This window comes from Macrobrachium nipponense, chromosome 16 (genome assembly GCF_015104395.2).
Source record: "Macrobrachium nipponense isolate FS-2020 chromosome 16, ASM1510439v2, whole genome shotgun sequence".
NCBI classification, from domain to species: Eukaryota; Metazoa; Arthropoda; class Malacostraca; order Decapoda; family Palaemonidae; genus Macrobrachium; species Macrobrachium nipponense.
Window position 1 is genome coordinate 52,600,288 of NC_087209.1, and position 16,831 is coordinate 52,617,118.

Below are 16,831 nucleotides of genomic sequence, written 5' to 3' on the forward strand. Positions count from 1 at the left end.
AACAAAAGCTGAATATATGTGGATGAATGGAGGAGACCAAGGGGGAAGCATCAACTTAGAACAAAAAGAAGTAAAAAAAAGCTACATCCTTCAAATACTTTGGGTTGTGTGTCACTGATTGTGGAGGGATGAATGAGGAAGTTAACCACATAATACAATCAGCTTTTTGCAATTGGAGGAAAACATCAGGTGTGCTATGTGACAAAAGATTTAATGTAAAGCTGAAGGGAAAAATGTACAAGAGCATTGTTAGACCTGCGTTGATGTACAGTTGTGAAACATGGCCCTTGAAGAAAGCACAGAAGAGAAGGATGGAAGTGGCAGAAATGAGAATGTTCCGTTGTATGTGCGGAGTGACAAGGAGAGACAGGATAAGGAATGACTTCATAAGAGGGACGGTGAAAGTTATAGAAGTATCAAAGAAGCTGCAACAGAGACAATTGCAATGGTTTGGACATGCTGGAGAGGAACGTGAGAGAGGTAATGGTGCATGATCGCAGAAGATGGAGAAGACAGCGGCCCTATATAAGGATGGGAAAAGCTGAAGAGAAAGAAGTAGAAGAAGACTGTATGTGGAGTTTCACAGCAAGTTTTTAAAAAATCATTAGTGTATATAATAGGATTCTTACATAAGTCACTTATAAATTAAAGTTCTGGAGAATGTAAGGCGACTACTAAATATTCTTGGAAGTGGGTCATAAGAATTTAATGTATTTCAAGAAGGATCCCCTAATTTTCTACATTATTTTCCAGTCCTGTTAATGGCAGTTCTACTGCCATTGTTCGAGATCAGTTTAGTTATAACTCCTGCATTGTATAGCTTTTATTGCTAATTCTGATGGTGACTTGATGTTGTTAGCGTTTTCTTTTCTTTATTCACATCTTCAAACATAATTGTAAAGAAAGCTTTAGATCCAAAAAAGTTGCTTATTCCTTGCTGCTGTTGCGTCAGTACACTGTAGGAAAGTGCGGAGTGTCTTAATGTCTTTGCATTTTTTCCTTCTTTCTAGTGAAAATCTTCCAGCATGGGACTGTTAATAGTAAATCTCCATTGTACTGTTCTTCAGTCATTTTCTCTTCATCTTCCTTTTCTATTTAGCTTCTTTATGAAATTCTCAAAATCAGTTGCATTTCCAGTCAGTTGTGCCACAGAATTTAAGTAAATATTAAGGTATATATAATAATGAATTACGTAAAATTACTGCCGAGATTGGTGTTCAGAAATAGCGTTATGTGCCTCTTCAAGATAAAATAATCATGAATAAAGTACACCATATCTGAGCTGTAGTTTTCCTTTGAAATTTTAAATCTTTTTGTATTACTTTCATTGGTGGCCTAAGTATTATTCAGCTGGTTTTTGCTATTCCTGCAAAGGCTCCACTCACCGACCTATTGACCTGCTGGTTTGATTGCCAGTACCATAATCCTCTCTTATCATTTCTTGCTCGAGCTGTAAAATCGTTTCGTCATATTTTGATAGCTCTTTTGTTTAGTCATTCTGTCATCAATATATCTCATCTCACTAATCTTCGAAACTACTGTACAATATTTGAAAAAGCTTTGAGAAGAAAACCGCATGCTGTCTGGCACTGTATGTTAAATCCTGATAGGAAAATTCAAAACCTGTTGCGTATGATGTCAACAAGTACAGATGGCCAGAAAACATAGCTTCTATTTTACTGTTTGTTAAGAAGTAACTGGAGTTTTTAATATATATTTTCCTTTCCACAACTCACGTATTAGGGATTCAGGAAGCATTTTTCCATACATTTTGTAGGTAATGTTGATGTGTGGGTTGGAGGATTATTAGAAGATCGTCTTGATGGAGCACGAGTGGGGCCAACATTCCTTTGCTTACTTGTAGAGCAATTTAGAAAATTACGTGATGGTGACAGGTAAGATTACAATCTTCAGTTCCATTTACTCTAGAGGCTTAAGTTAGTCTTATTTTTTAAAAGATATTTGCCATAAATGTGTGATAAGAGTAGGCAATGATGAATTTTATCTTCAGAAATTTCTTTTGCAATTTACGAGCACTTATTCGTATAGTAAATGAATAATGCTCAAAAGATCATTAGTCCTCATATCAAGTCCAGCAAGATGTATTTATAGGGAGTAGCAGCACTCAAAATAGAAATTACTCTAGTTTATGCTAGAACTATATATTCTATAGGGTAATGGTAAGCATTGCTAAGGTGATATGGGAGACAGTTCAAAGGATCAGACCTCAAGTTAAAGTTTAAAGAATAGCAAATTTTCTATGAACAAGTGCTTTTAAGCTAAGGGAGCAATCACCATGTTCCTTTCCAAGATGCAGGGTAAAATAAGCTTAGTGGCAAATGTATGAAGATCAGCAACACAATCTTTGTCAAATAGGAATCATAGAATTTTATGTATATAGTTTTTAGTTGATTATTTTTCTTTATATTTCTACGGTAAAAAATTTATATAGTTGTAATTTTCGGTAACGTGTCATTATGGAGTCTTTAGTATTACATTCCACAATTATTTCGTTTTAAATTGTTTTCTTATGTCCTAAGGCAGATCCTAACGGATTAAAAAAGTAACACTATTGGCAAGTTGAAGCATCAGGTATTGATCTACAACATATGCAAAATGAACCAAGTTCTAAGAAAATTGAAATCACTGCCTCATTTTCATCTTACCTCTGTAAAGATTCCTGTATCAGTGTCAAAAGAAAATTGTAAAATGTTAATTAAAATGTTGAATATAGTTGAATTGGCTTAGTCGTTCCACATTTTCGTTGAAGTTTTCTATTGTATAATTTTTATCATTCGCAGAGAGAGAGAGAGAGAGACGAGAGAGAGAGAGAGAGACTTCTTCTATTACCACTGTTACTAAATTAACATGATAGTTTACTATTATTATATATAATAAGCTTGGTGAATTATCAGGAAAATGCCTTTTTTTTCTCAATACTATACTTTTTCTCTGTATTTCTGCCTTTTCATTGTAAATTCTTCATAACTCCGCTCCCCAGTTATGTGGCAGTCCTGGAGGGCGAGTTTAAAGTTGCATATTGTATCAGTTCCACCATGATCCCTACATGAGGGCTTTCCATTCCTTGCATATTTTCTTAATCGATTTTATATTGAATCATTAGATTTAGTATTGCATATATTTCTTTATTTTATTTTTATTTTTGGTACTAATGCATTGAAACCTGGCCTATAACCTCGCATTTATAACCAGAATCCAAGTCAGTTGTTCTACTTCACAAACGTCATCCCCATTGCTAGCCTTTATGTACTTTAAGAGAACAAAACAGTCATGGTGGCTATCCAACATAAGTTTGGTGTTTCTAGAAGAGTCGTTATATTAATGAGCACCCTTCGAGTATCTACAGAGCCAATGCTTGAGAAGAGGCAAGGTAAAGTGTTTTGCGATGTACGTACTGAAAAAGGCAGAAAATGTTAGATTTTGAATTTGAGAAATACTGAAAAAGTCACAATACACTAAATTTTGAAGTTGGAAAATATTGAAAAAAGTCAAAATATGTTAAATATTTAAAGTTGGTTTTTGGAGGACTGGTCGAAATGAATGACTTGAATTTATGACTTTTACATTGTATGTGTCAGATCATGGTACTTTTCATGTTCTACAAGGACGGGTTAAGTGAATGTGGCAAACAATCAAGTGACTCTTGGGGAGAGCACTCAAAGCAAAATCAGCAACCTCCCATTAGGTATGAGGTAAATTCAAGTTAGAAATACTAGTCAAGATACCTCTTTGACAGAAAGCCTTTATTTTAGATCTATCAAGCAATATAGTGTACAAGAACCCATTTTCATACAAGGATAGATACTAAGCTGCTGTTTAGTGAAGAAATATATGAGGAAATTGGAAAGCACACGCACTTTTTAATAAACAGAAATAGTCTGATCCATCATATGACCCTTTCAGTTTATGAAATTATTCATTTCTATCCCAATACTCCTGGTATATCAGGACGTTAGTTTCTAACTTAATATTCATTGTTTGCGAGGCAGTAAGGGTATGAGATGGAAAGAAAATTCCTGGTTATTGACAAAAAGGCAGTTTATTTGGCCTCCATTCAGAAATGCCTTCAACGTCTACATTATAAACATTACATAAAGTTAAGTGATATGTATTGAGAATAATTTTGTGTTGGTGAGGAGAGGAAGGCAGATACTGAAGAGTACAATAATTTTCATGTGAATCAGTAGGGCAAGAAAAGACTTGAAGAAATTACTTATGAAATAAAACAACAGTTTATGGGTAAGAATAGACCCTTGAAGGACACCAATGAACTGAATGTCAGGAAAGAGACAGATGCAATGGTGTAAATTACTTCAAACTTAAAATTACTTGATAAAAGTTTGACAATATTTTAGAGAGGGAGTAAAACCATAAGCAAGGAGTTCAGCTATCTAGGTCATATGCCGAACTCCTAGATAGGATGACCAAATGAATGATATAGGATTGTAGATCACCTGTTAATGAAAGAGAAATCCAGATTTGCTTGTTTTGTTAATTGATTTTGCTGAAGAGAAAAATGAAATCTTAGGACTAAACAGTTTGATTTTGCATAGATCCCCTGCTTCGTTAGTGGCATTGGAATTCAAAACATGGCAAGATTCCAAGTGAGCCTTGTATAACCTCTATCTAGATATACAGTCATAGAGAAACCAAGGTTTGGATGGGAAAAGATACCTGAGTTATGTAAGGATACAAAAGCACGAATTATCATATACAATATAGTGATGTAAAAGAGCCATAGGTTGAAGATAGAGGATGTTGTTTCAAAGTTGTGGATTAACTCATCTGTTTAGTAATTTGTTTTATATCGTTAAGGTTATAAAGAGCAAAGCTTATCAGCCACCAGGATCAGTGCTAGAAAGGTTGAATCCCGATACATATTTGACCTACATGACATCAAATAAAGAAATATATACAATGGGTTTAATCGTTTACCTAGACTCACTTTTGCTCCAATAAGCAGAAGTGAACAAGAGGTATGTGGTGGGAAATGCAAAAGAAGTAATAGTAGCTGTGCTTGACAGCTGGGTAACAAAAATGAGAGAAGTAAGGTGGCAATATACAAAGTGTATAATTTTATAAATATCTCGGATTTCAGAAAAATTAAAATTACAAGTTGTTCAGGTATTATATTACTTGTCTAGTGTAGGCTAATGACCGAATGACACTTACTTTATAAAGTGTGGTTCTTATTTTAGACAGAAACCTAACGAATAGTGGAGGAAGGAAATCTTGAGCATACTTCAACACACCGGAAACTAGAGAGCACAAATAAGCTGAAATCAAACTTTAAAAGACTTTTCATCACAATGAGCTGTAATTCTTAAGAATAGATTCAAACTTTAATTACGATTTCAAAGTGATATGTTGAATGAAGAAATAAATAGGATGCTGTGTTCTGATATAATGTATTTTCATGTGTGTAGAGATGATCCTATTAAGTAGGCATCATTTATAATTCTGTTATTATATTTTAAAGGATTTAAATTTTCTTATTAGACAGAAAAATTTTTTGATCTAAGAACTCTTGTATGGAAATTTCTTCAGACTTGTATATGTAGATTGCGATAAGGTGAATAATATAAAGACTGGGGAAATAGGGGTATATGCCATATTCAGTCATATATATGATAATAATGTTTTAATTTGCCATCTGGTTACTCCTGGTGGTTTTCTTTCCTTTTATAGATTTTGGTACGAGAGTCCATCTGTGTTCACTTCGGAGCAACTGGCACAAATAAGACAAATTACTTTAGGCCGAGTGTTGTGCGATAATGGTGATGAGATCAATGATGTGACACCAGATGTATTTGTGTTGCCAAGAGAGCAGACTCCAGCTTTTATACCATGCAGTGATGTACCGATTGTTGACCTGCGCATGTGGAAAGAATGTTGCTCAGGTAAAGGATTAGATAACATTCAGTTTCTATGAGTATTTTCTACGTAAGACTAGATATTTTAATGCAATGTGGGATCGTTGAGTCAAAATTTTATATTATTACTTTTATGAAAATTGCATCCGAGTTTGGTAAGTTTTAGTCGGGCATTATAAATGTTTTTAGACATAATTTTGTTGATACTCAAATGATTGTTTACTGATCATATTTATTTAATGATCATGAGAAAATTACATAGCATTAAGCATATTGGCAGCCACAGAAATCTTTCAGAGTGGGATATAAATATTTGATGTACATACATAAGGCAGGGAAATGACAGGAACCCTTCATTTATAAAGATAGTGTTTGCAAGATGAAGAAAATGGCCATTGTTAGGTGGCATAGTCAGGGATGCCGTAAAAAAATGGCATTTTTTAATACAAATAGTAAAGTGACTCATGAGTACACCAACCTATATCAAGCAAGTTATTTTGCCAATGAGATGCTGCAGTTGTAGTCCAGGACAGGCAAGATCGCCATCTTGGTCATCTTCATTTCTTCATGTAACTGAGTAGCGCAAAGGAATGCAGATCACACCAGTCTGAAGTGTGTTAGCAATGTTACTCAACACTGTCGAAAGTCCGTGGCTTTATTATCATCTGTAACTTCAGGAAGCTTAATAATTTCTTTTGAAAGATTCGATTTTCATATAGAACTAATTCAACCTCAATGATGAAGCCATTTTTGTAATAACAAATAAGGAAAGTAGGACAAATGAGCACTCTTGCAATGGTGACAACTTTGAATGGGACTATGGGAAAAAGGCACTGCTAAAGGTATAGATGACAACTTTCACTGGAGTGGGACAAATAGCTAAATCATATTGGATTAAAAATGGAGTCTTAAATTTATATAGTGTAGCTTCAAAGTGCTGTCGCCAAATAATTTTGAGAAATGATGACCATTTATAGTAGGTGTAACTTGATGCTGTAAATATGTGGGAAGAGTTTCTGTTAGGCTCTAGTGATGGTTACCAAAGAGGTATTGGTTGGTTATTTGGGAATGTTGAAGAAACATGAGTCTCTTGATGCTAGCAGTGTATCAAGTGCAAAGCAGCAATAATGCTATGCTACCCTATTATGTATGATAGGTTTCCATAGATGTCTTGATATATTTTGTTATGCATAGGATCCTCATGGAACAACCTTGAGGACATCTAAGGGGACTTCTTGTCTTCCCAACAGGATTACTACCAAGATGTCCTTTTATATAAACATACCTTTCTACCTATTTCATCGTTCAGTTACAGTCTTGTGCAGAATCATTTGATGTATTAAGGTGTTAATTAACAAAGGACTTTTGTGCAGTAATCCAGTCATTTTGGATATAGAACTTCTCAGTCAAACAATATTTAAATGGGAATATGTGCAGTGATATGACATATCATGATGCTATTTATTTTATATTTTGTTTCTTTTGTTGCAGGCACCTATATACTTACACAGTTTCTGATTTTGTCTTTTCTGATATTAGATTGTCGTAACTCGGGAAATTTTCACCGACTGTCAGATCCTGGTGTTCGTTTTCGACGGCAGACAGACTTTACCCATGTTGAAGACAGGGAACATGAATTAATGGGTATTGATGACGATGAACAAATTATCTTTCCGGAGTATTCTTCACCTAGAACTTTTAAATACAATCCAAGGAATTCCTCCGTTACATCAGAGAGTTCTTAGTATGTGTTTGTTAACGAAGTTTGTACTTTATGCTATATTCAGTTTGCAATTCATTTATCAAATTACATAGTTTCTCTGATTGTTGTAGTTTATTTAGTTGGTATTTTATATAACACTATTTAGAAACCAGTAAAAATTGTTGCAAGTAATGCTTCTTGGGAGAATGCATGGTGACGGTCAGCACTGCAGTTGATGTTGATTATCTTCGTTTTTTTTTTTTTACAGTAATTCAGTCATAACCTATGCAGTCAGAAGGTTTAGTACAGTACAATATAGAATACTAAATATCTCATAGTATATACTTTAATACCATTTTTTTTATTTTTGCAGCCAACATTCTTACAGCTTTAATGGACTCTTGTCTGAAGACTCTTCTAATGAAAGTGAAGATGAAGAAATCATTGTTGATGATTTTGGAACTTACGAACAAGACATGACTGAACAACGAATAGAGGGTATTGAGGTCTTGGTTGAGCAACTCTCAAAAACAGTTATGGAGCTGAACAAAAAGGTATGTTCTCTGTATCTGCATTTTTGTATTGTATATAAGCGCAATAAAATTTATGCAGTATTTGCCAACTACATTGTATGTAACTAATTATGTTTCTTTAACAGGTTGATACATTGGAAAAAATGTGTGATGGCAATATTCGGAAAAAAAAGATATGCAAAGATGAAGACGGTAGAGAACGCAGACAGAGGGAAATCTGGAAAAAAGATCCATGCACTTCTTGTAGATGTCGGGTAAGTGTTCACTGCCTGTGAAATTTTAAGTGTGCACCATTTCTTTAGTTAGTTTTACAGAGAACAGGGTATTGAGTAAAGTTGACTTTACATCAGATAAGGGGAACATGATAAACACTTTTAATTACTTTCAAATACTTCTGTGATATATATCCTCAACAATCTTTATGTTGCTTTCCTATTATTCTAGTCATACGCTTTCCCTAGATCCATGGTTGCCACATTCAGCCTTTTTATGTTACTTTTAAATTGTTTTGTAGTCAATTCTTGATCCACACACCTTCCTTCTTGTCCAAACTGACACTTTTCTTGTCCTATCACTCGTTCTGTCACCTGTCTTATTTTCTAAATTGAACCCCTACTATATATTTTCCCTGGTATAAAAGTAACACTATCTCTGTATGATAGCCTCCTTCCTTTAGGATTCAACCAACTACTGACTACTGAAGCAGGCCGATACTTAGTCATTCAATCACAGAGAAATGAGAGGAGAAGAACCAGCTGTAACTTTATTTGTAGTATCATATTGGGTACCACTGCCCCACTAACTATGATATCACCCCTCCCTGCCCCACAGTAGTGAGTGGATATATTTCATCCTCCCCCCAATGGACCAAGGTGAAATCATAGTTAGGCACTTAGCAGTGTGGATAGGGATGCAGTGTTACGTGCTACAATGCCTTGCATATGCAGTTACATACCTGATTCCTCTTCTTTTATTCTCCCGGTGTCTGAATTGGACTAAGCATTGACCTACAGTTTCAGTAGTTGACTAGTTACACTCCCATAAGGAGGTTATCATCTCTCATCATGACTCTGCCTGCCTAATGTAATGTGCATCTCCTTGGGCCCATCTAGGAGGGATTAAATGTGATCACTGATGGAGGGGGAAGGGGAGAAATCGAAGTTGTGTGTGCAGTGATACCTACTAGGATACCATACAGATACGATTGCATATCTGATTCCTCTCTGTTATGCCCTCTCACCTATTCCTACAGAACCCCTTCCTCATCCACACATACATAGCGGACCTAGATCATCCCACTCAATGGCACTTACCATTATACAGTAACATTTACTTTGTAATGCCATTAACTTATGGGCTTTTTCCACTTCTTTATCTTCTTAACAGTCATTCTTACATCCTCAACAGTTACTCTTACAAGTATTCTTAACTCTACACTAACCTCTTCTACTCTTCTACTCTTATTACAATCAACCTCAACCCCATACATTCAGGAGTGCAACCACTTGCAACGACATTTCTTATATGAATTTGGTTATCATCTTTGTCTCTAATGACTAGTAGCTTCTTGATTTCTTCCATTTTTGGATATGCTTTTCACTACAAAGTCTCATAGCCCCCTCCCCATGGGCATTAGAGTTTCTTCATTTAGGTCATAACTGCAGGATATGTTTCTCTTATGGTATTTCTCTAAAGTAGTGATTTTATTTAACTACTATGAGATTCAGGGTCTCTGTAACACGGTTTTTTGGACTTTGCTCCTTGTCAAAGCATCGGATGTAGCTGAAAGTTGACATATGTATATTTTACAACCACACACAAATTTTGTCAGCATTATCAATAACCTAAACCCGATAGTTTTAATTTTTATAGAGTAAAAATGATCTAGCCGACGCCATGGCCAATGATTACGAGCCAAGAGTCGAAAAACATTCATTACGTAAGCAAGGTAAACAAACACCTTTTGACTAAATGTTGCCCCACCCATCCACCAGACAGAAATGCCATCGGCTCTGAAACCCAAAGACTTTATGAATGGCGGAACGATACATAGATGTGGGTGGGGTATCAGTGCTAGCGTAGTAATACTACTGTAGCAGTAGTGCCGCAACAGTATAGCAGTAATATACATGAATTAAACGTTTAGACTAACTGCTGGGATCCTTGAGGATCATTTAGCACTTCTTACAACTACTCGAGAAATTAGTTTTTATAGCCAGAAGTTAAATTTTCTAATCCAATAATGCCCATGGTAGCCTTCAGTGTTATCCTGAATTATAACGAGGCGAAAGTGGGTGGAGCCTCTGAAGTCACCATTCTGACGATAATTATTGGTGAAGGTTTAAAGCCAATATACGGTACCGGCTATTTTTTTTTTCAGTAAATAGGTAGATAGCCAATAAATAAAAATTGCTTGACATTGGATATAGCAGTTATCAAATCAAGCTTGTCTACTATGTTTTTGGTAATTACCAACTATTCCCTACATCTTGTCAATCTGATTGTGACCTATAAAGTAGACTGTAATTTCTTTGGAAACTTATTTTGGGAGTTAGACTAATAATCGAAGTGTTTTTGTATTTATTAACATATTTTGTTGGTTTGTTCATTATGACAATTATCAGTGGGGAGGTTCCAGAGTTCATAAAGGTGTACTGCTTTGCTTGTATTTAAATTTGTATGTCATTGTTGCCAGAGGTTTAGCCTTCGTTACGTATAGCCAATCATCCATCGAGAAAGAGGGAAGAAATGATGTCATAAGTTACGTAACGAGTGCGTTCGAAACCTTTTCTCTGAGTAAGTTGGCCCGTCTTCAAAAAAGGTCACTTTTTCATTATAAGTACCAAATTTATTCAACCTACGTAGTGCAGAATACACTCAAAATTTATGTGTTGATATAATATGTATTCTGAATAAGCGTTATATTTATGAAATGCATAGATAAAAAGTTATTGCGAAAAAACTGTGTTACAGAGGCCCTGAATCTCATAGTAGTTTAAATGCCATTTAAGTTCACTTTCAAAGATTCCATGAAAGACAATGGGCTGGTACTCTTTTTATGGGTTATTTTATCCTCAAAGTTAACCATAGTAGAGTATTTCTGTCCTTCCATCCTTCCAATTCAGACTATGGAAGAAATGAATATTAAGTGACAAACCCAAAGTTTTTGCAATTACTACTCAACAGTATTTTTGATTAGGTTTCTTAATTAGGAAAACATAAGAAATGCCTTAAGGTTTACCCTGAACTGTTATTAAATGTGCAGTTTTGAGTGGTGTTGTCAGTTTTTATCTTTATTACAATTTTAAAAATAGGATATAAAATCTCAACCTAATCAAATGGCCTATTTCATGTTATCTTGAATCTTATTTCTATACAACTGATAATTATTTTTTGATATTTAGAACTTTGAATATTCTTTTCTCGTTCACATTTGATATCAATGGTAGATTGTTTAATTCTGTAGTCTGTACCCAAATTAATAGTAGTAATTGATAATAATAATTTTTCAGAGAGGAAAAGTGCGATGTCGTGTACTTACTTGCCCTCGGTTGACATGCATTAATCCAGTAGTACCAGAAGGGGAATGCTGTGCAAAATGCTGATGTAAAAATTAGTTAATGGTAGTACATTTGAAATGACTGATGCATATGTTACAACACATATTTTTGCTAAAGAGATTCATTAAAGACCTTTATTGGTAATTTAAATATTGTATTTGAGCTGACAGTGACATGTGAGGCACGTAGAAATGAAAGAAGTTGCAGTACTTGAGAAATTATTCTATATATATATATATATATATATATATATATAATATATATATATATATATATATTATATATATATATATATATATGCAAAAGTAATTTTTTCTCCCCAGGACATTTTTGTCAATCAATTGCAATGAGAAATTTGACACTATGATAACATAGGAAAACAAACTTTGGTTTAAAAATGTCTGTGATCTTTAATGTAAGTATGCTAGAAATAATGTCTTAAGGAAGTGTGTCTGTTCCAGCAAATTATTTAATACAGCTATGTGTGTTAGGCTAAAAACTCAAGATTTGTTAATAGTGTATAGTGTATTCACAAAAAAATTGTAATTCTTGTGAACTTTTTTGTTATGCTTTTAGCTTCCACTGTAGAGTATTCATATCACTGATTCTTGATGAGAGTATTTTGCATTATTATCTTTTGCCAGACTGGACTGATTCTATGGCTTTTATGGGTAAACTAGATTTAGACACAATGTTTTACATAACTTTTCTCTTTTTATATATCCTCATCTAGTTTATCCATACTTGCTGAAATTAAACAGTTGTTAAATAAGCATCCTAGCATTTGCCTTGCTTGGGCTTTTATACTAGTCAGTAGGAATTTGATTTTGTTCTGTTAGGCAGAATCGCATCTTTTGTTGATAATGACTAATTAAAATGTACTTTGTATGCTGAAAAAACTAAAACATTGCTCTGCTTTCCACTCTACTCTAGCATTACTAATATGGTGCTATTATATGGTATATGAATTATTTACAGTATTTTATTTATTTCATTCACAATGTCATTCACTGCCAGTAACGTTTTAAGAATTTCAACATTGTGATGTAAGGAACAGCAGTAAGTTTCTAAAACTTCTGAAAGCATCACATTTTTTTTATAAGATATTTTGCTTGAAAATGTAAGTGTCGTGTGTATCTGAAATATCTCTGAGAAAGCTAACTTTGTATTAATTCTCGAGAATATAAATTTTGGAAGAAGTGGAAACTTGTTGCATTTGTTTCTATTTCCCCCTTATTGTTTTATGTATCTGGCAAAGGTAATGTCTTTTAAACATGACGTAAGTATTTTTTAGTTTTATACCTAGATGTTTTCATTTTGGCACTTTTATCTCAAGGTATTTGCTTTGCCTTTATAACTTTATTTTAAGGTATTTTCTATGCATTGATATTTACACATTACAGTTTGGAGACTTTTTATCTAAAGCTTTTATGTAACTACATTTTTATATCTTATGGTGTCAAAGGATGTATGAAACAAAACTGTAATTGTAATGACATATTTTTCACAAATAAAGTACAGTATTTGCAAATGTAATGTGATCCTGCTTTACTTCAAAATGTAAAATGTTAATGTTACAGTATAAAATTATGAAGTTAATTTGGCTTCACCATTAAATGTAAAGTATTGTACACAAAATTGTTTGGTTTTACCAACATCCCAGCTGAATACTAGCCAGTTTCAGATCATAAGTGATCATCTTTGCAGCTCTGATTTAAATTTTAGTCATGTACTGATCTCTTTTTCAGCCAAGATTTTGAGGCATTGGATGTTTCTAAAGCTCATACTTACAATTTCTTGGAAAGAGACTCATCCTTCTGTATTGTTCATCTTACAGAAGTTTGCTAACTGCTGGATCACAAGGATTTCAGAGCTTTCATTTTTTTCTTATTTTAAAAGATGTAGCATTGCTATTATTATCTGTGCATTAGCTTTAATAAATGAATAGTATCCGTGAATAAAATTTTTTGGTGAGAAATTGATTTATTTTTCTGGTTTTAGTGATATACATGTATAATTATGACACAAAAAATAGATTACAAATTTATGAAATGGTGAAGACTTCTCTCCAATGGAATGGCACAAATAACTACAGTACTTGGAAAACTTTACGTTTTAAAGATGTTTTTTTTCCTTGCTTACAACACAAATTCTACGAAAGTCTTTATTCTTGAGCCAAGGTATGTTTTGCTCAGAGATATTTCATATATTTTTTATCAAAAATGACTGTAAGTATGAATGTTTTATGTTTGTGTGTATTGCTTATTTAGTTTTTCTTTCCTAGAATTGCAGGTGATATCCGTTGGTATGGTTGTAATTCTCTATATAGGTTTATTAAATGGTGCAAATTATACATGTTACATCATTACTTATGATTGATATCATTTTTCAACTAAAAATAATTAAGACATCATTTATTAATATAATGTTTCCTTCCTTACAACTTCAGGGTATGTAAGTGGTTTTAATTGTGTTATAAAGTAGTTTCATCTGGAAATTTGTGTAATGACCATGAATGGAGATGTGTACTTTATAGTTTCAGCTAAAGAAGTGGCTATTTGTATGATTATGCACAACTATAAGACTGGGAACTTTGTATACGTAGCATTGTAGTTTGCAATATTTCAAGATTTGCACAGTACTTAAATCGGGAAAATATTTTCTCTGAAATGTATAACTGACTTATTACTGACGGTATCATCAAAACAAACACCCGTTGTATTGTTTAGTATAGTAGTTAGATTTTGTTCTGCTGTTATGACTTACAGAAATATTGTAACTGTACTACAACAATTACTGGTAACTTGTGAATATATCCTGCAAATGTGAAATTTATAGGCAAGAATAGAACGATTGTATACTTATCCTTTGTTTGTTTATCAAACAATGAAAAGAACATACTATTTTAATTCAACAGATTATAAGTAAATGAAACAGTTTCCTCGAATATTTAATAAATACCTACATTGTCTGTATCTGGAGGTCTGTTGAAAGGATAGGATACTAAGTAAACCACTGCTATGTGTATTGTTCATTGATATGCAAACTTGCATTCATTGTGCAAAAATTGCTACTATTTTTGCTAGAGAGCATATAATAATTATGTTGCTACGCAGTCTGCTTGTAAATACAGTATGTATTGTGTTATGAAGAATCTGTCATGTGAATGGTGTTTTGTCAGATTTTTTATAGAAGACTTGCAAAAACTTGCTGTATACATATTGAAAATAAATGTTTACAACCTTAACTTCATTCTTTATCCACTGATATGACTATATAACTTGATTTATGATGAGTTTGGTGGTATGAAAAATTTAATTTCCATGTCCTGTGTACATTCTTTTAATCAGGAAAGATGATTAATCATGATTTTTTTATATATAGTACAACAAGAGAGATGTATATTGCATTTTCAATCTAACTCAAATTAATCCAGTGAATTAAAGTTAAAGATGATTTAAAAGAGACCTTACCTCCATTCAATTAAACCACATTTATATCACATAGGTAATTGGCCTTCATAAGAGCTTAAACTTAAAATGTTCCTAAAAGAAAATCATCATAGAACTGTAAACTAATGGAGTAATCTCCTAGATTCATATAGTAATAGACGTCTGGTTCTAACAGTATTTAATAAAAGAAACCCAAGTTTTAAAAAATGCAGGATTACTAGATATTTTGATAGATGGTAGAGAGATATGGTCAAAACTAGAGCGTAGTGTAAAAAAAAGTTATGCCAAGTAAAAATGAAGGATAGGTTGTACTTAGCCAAATTCAAACCAAATATCTACCCAAATCAAGAGAATGCTAGTTGCAGCCTGAAGTTTACTTTCTTCACTTAGAGTGAAAACTAATTTCATGTTCAGAGATTCATAATTAACTGTGCAAAAGTTCTTCAAGTAATATATGATTAAAACAGTTTTTCACGTTGATTGAATTAATAGTAGTAGTAAAGATCTGTCAAAAATTTCACATCTTACTTGTTTTAGATGAAATATATAAAGCTTCCTTGTGAAGGACAGCAACTCACAAATGTATCAAGGATGTTACAGATAGTTCATTTGAACAATGTTGATGTTTCATCTGAAAACGAAGGGCAATTAAAGACACATTTGGAGATCTTCCAGTGATTCTCTTTATCATTACAAGTGAATTTTGTTTGGGCAGTCAGTTTTTTTTATCCAGTTACATATTTACAGATTAGGCTGAAAGGAAGTAGATATGAAAGATATGGAGAAAGCTATAAAGTAAGTCTGATAGTAAACACAAAGGAAGAAATAAGAACGATTTCCGTGCTCATAGAAAAAATTGTTCATTGTCGAAAGTAGGAGCATAAGAATGATTTCAATATCAGTTTTCAAAATATTGTGAAATACCTTATTTGCATTCCTTACATCATTTTGCAAAAAAAAAAAAAGAAAAAAAAAAACACACATTTAAGTATCTGCCAGTTGTATTCTAAGTAAACTGAAGATGCTGTTGTCAGAAAGGAAGTAGAGATACAAAGTGACAAGTTGACAACTTTAAGATAATGCAGTTTGGTACAGAACGTTGTAAGTTGTGGACTGTGTTTGTTCCCCAATGTAAGGGGCTTGTGGGAAATTTGTTTCGCTCAGTGGGAAGATCGAAGGAATATACTCTACAAAATTACAAGGGTAATTACTTCCACTGAGTGTTCTCTAGTAGTAATTTAGTAAATGGTATAAAATGGGCTGTTAAGCACACAATTCTTCCGTGCGCCTAACGGGTTTTCAGACTTGTGCCAGAAAATCCAAAGGATTAATAATTGCTTGGTAAGCTTAAGTAGGCTAGTTAAATTCCGGTAAAAGTAATTCAGGTAAATGCAATTGATCTAAATAGGACTATGAATAAATCAAACCAAGGCCATAAAATTCCCAGGATAGTTCAGTTTGGTCCCAGAATTCAATTAAGTTCCGACCCGGTTAAAGCAAAATTAAAGTAAACTAATCCCGAATAGTAATGCTAAGTAAACAGACAGACCTAATTTCGACTAAATTTATTACTACGCCCCATCATAATTATATAAGCCTTTGTTTAAAATTATTCAGTCTAAGTCTATGCCTAATTAATTCTCACAAACTCCAATATTACAATAGCCTAACTATGTAAAAGGGCTTATTT

At 33.3% G+C, this 16,831-nt stretch overlaps 1 protein-coding gene across 1 annotated transcript in view; it reads left to right on the forward strand.

Annotated features, from left to right (window-relative positions):
• LOC135195688 (peroxidasin-like) overlaps positions 1-11,939 on the forward strand; it is a 470,655-nt gene extending 458,716 nt beyond the window's left edge. The window contains 6 exon segments of the mRNA XM_064222083.1: positions 1,778-1,895; positions 5,710-5,921; positions 7,434-7,638; positions 7,970-8,150; positions 8,255-8,383; positions 11,642-11,939. Coding sequence (XP_064078153.1) covers positions 1,778-1,895; positions 5,710-5,921; positions 7,434-7,638; positions 7,970-8,150; positions 8,255-8,383; positions 11,642-11,734 — 938 coding nt within the window. The 3' untranslated portion in view covers positions 11,735-11,939.
• Positions 11,940-16,831: the final 4,892 nt, after the last annotated feature.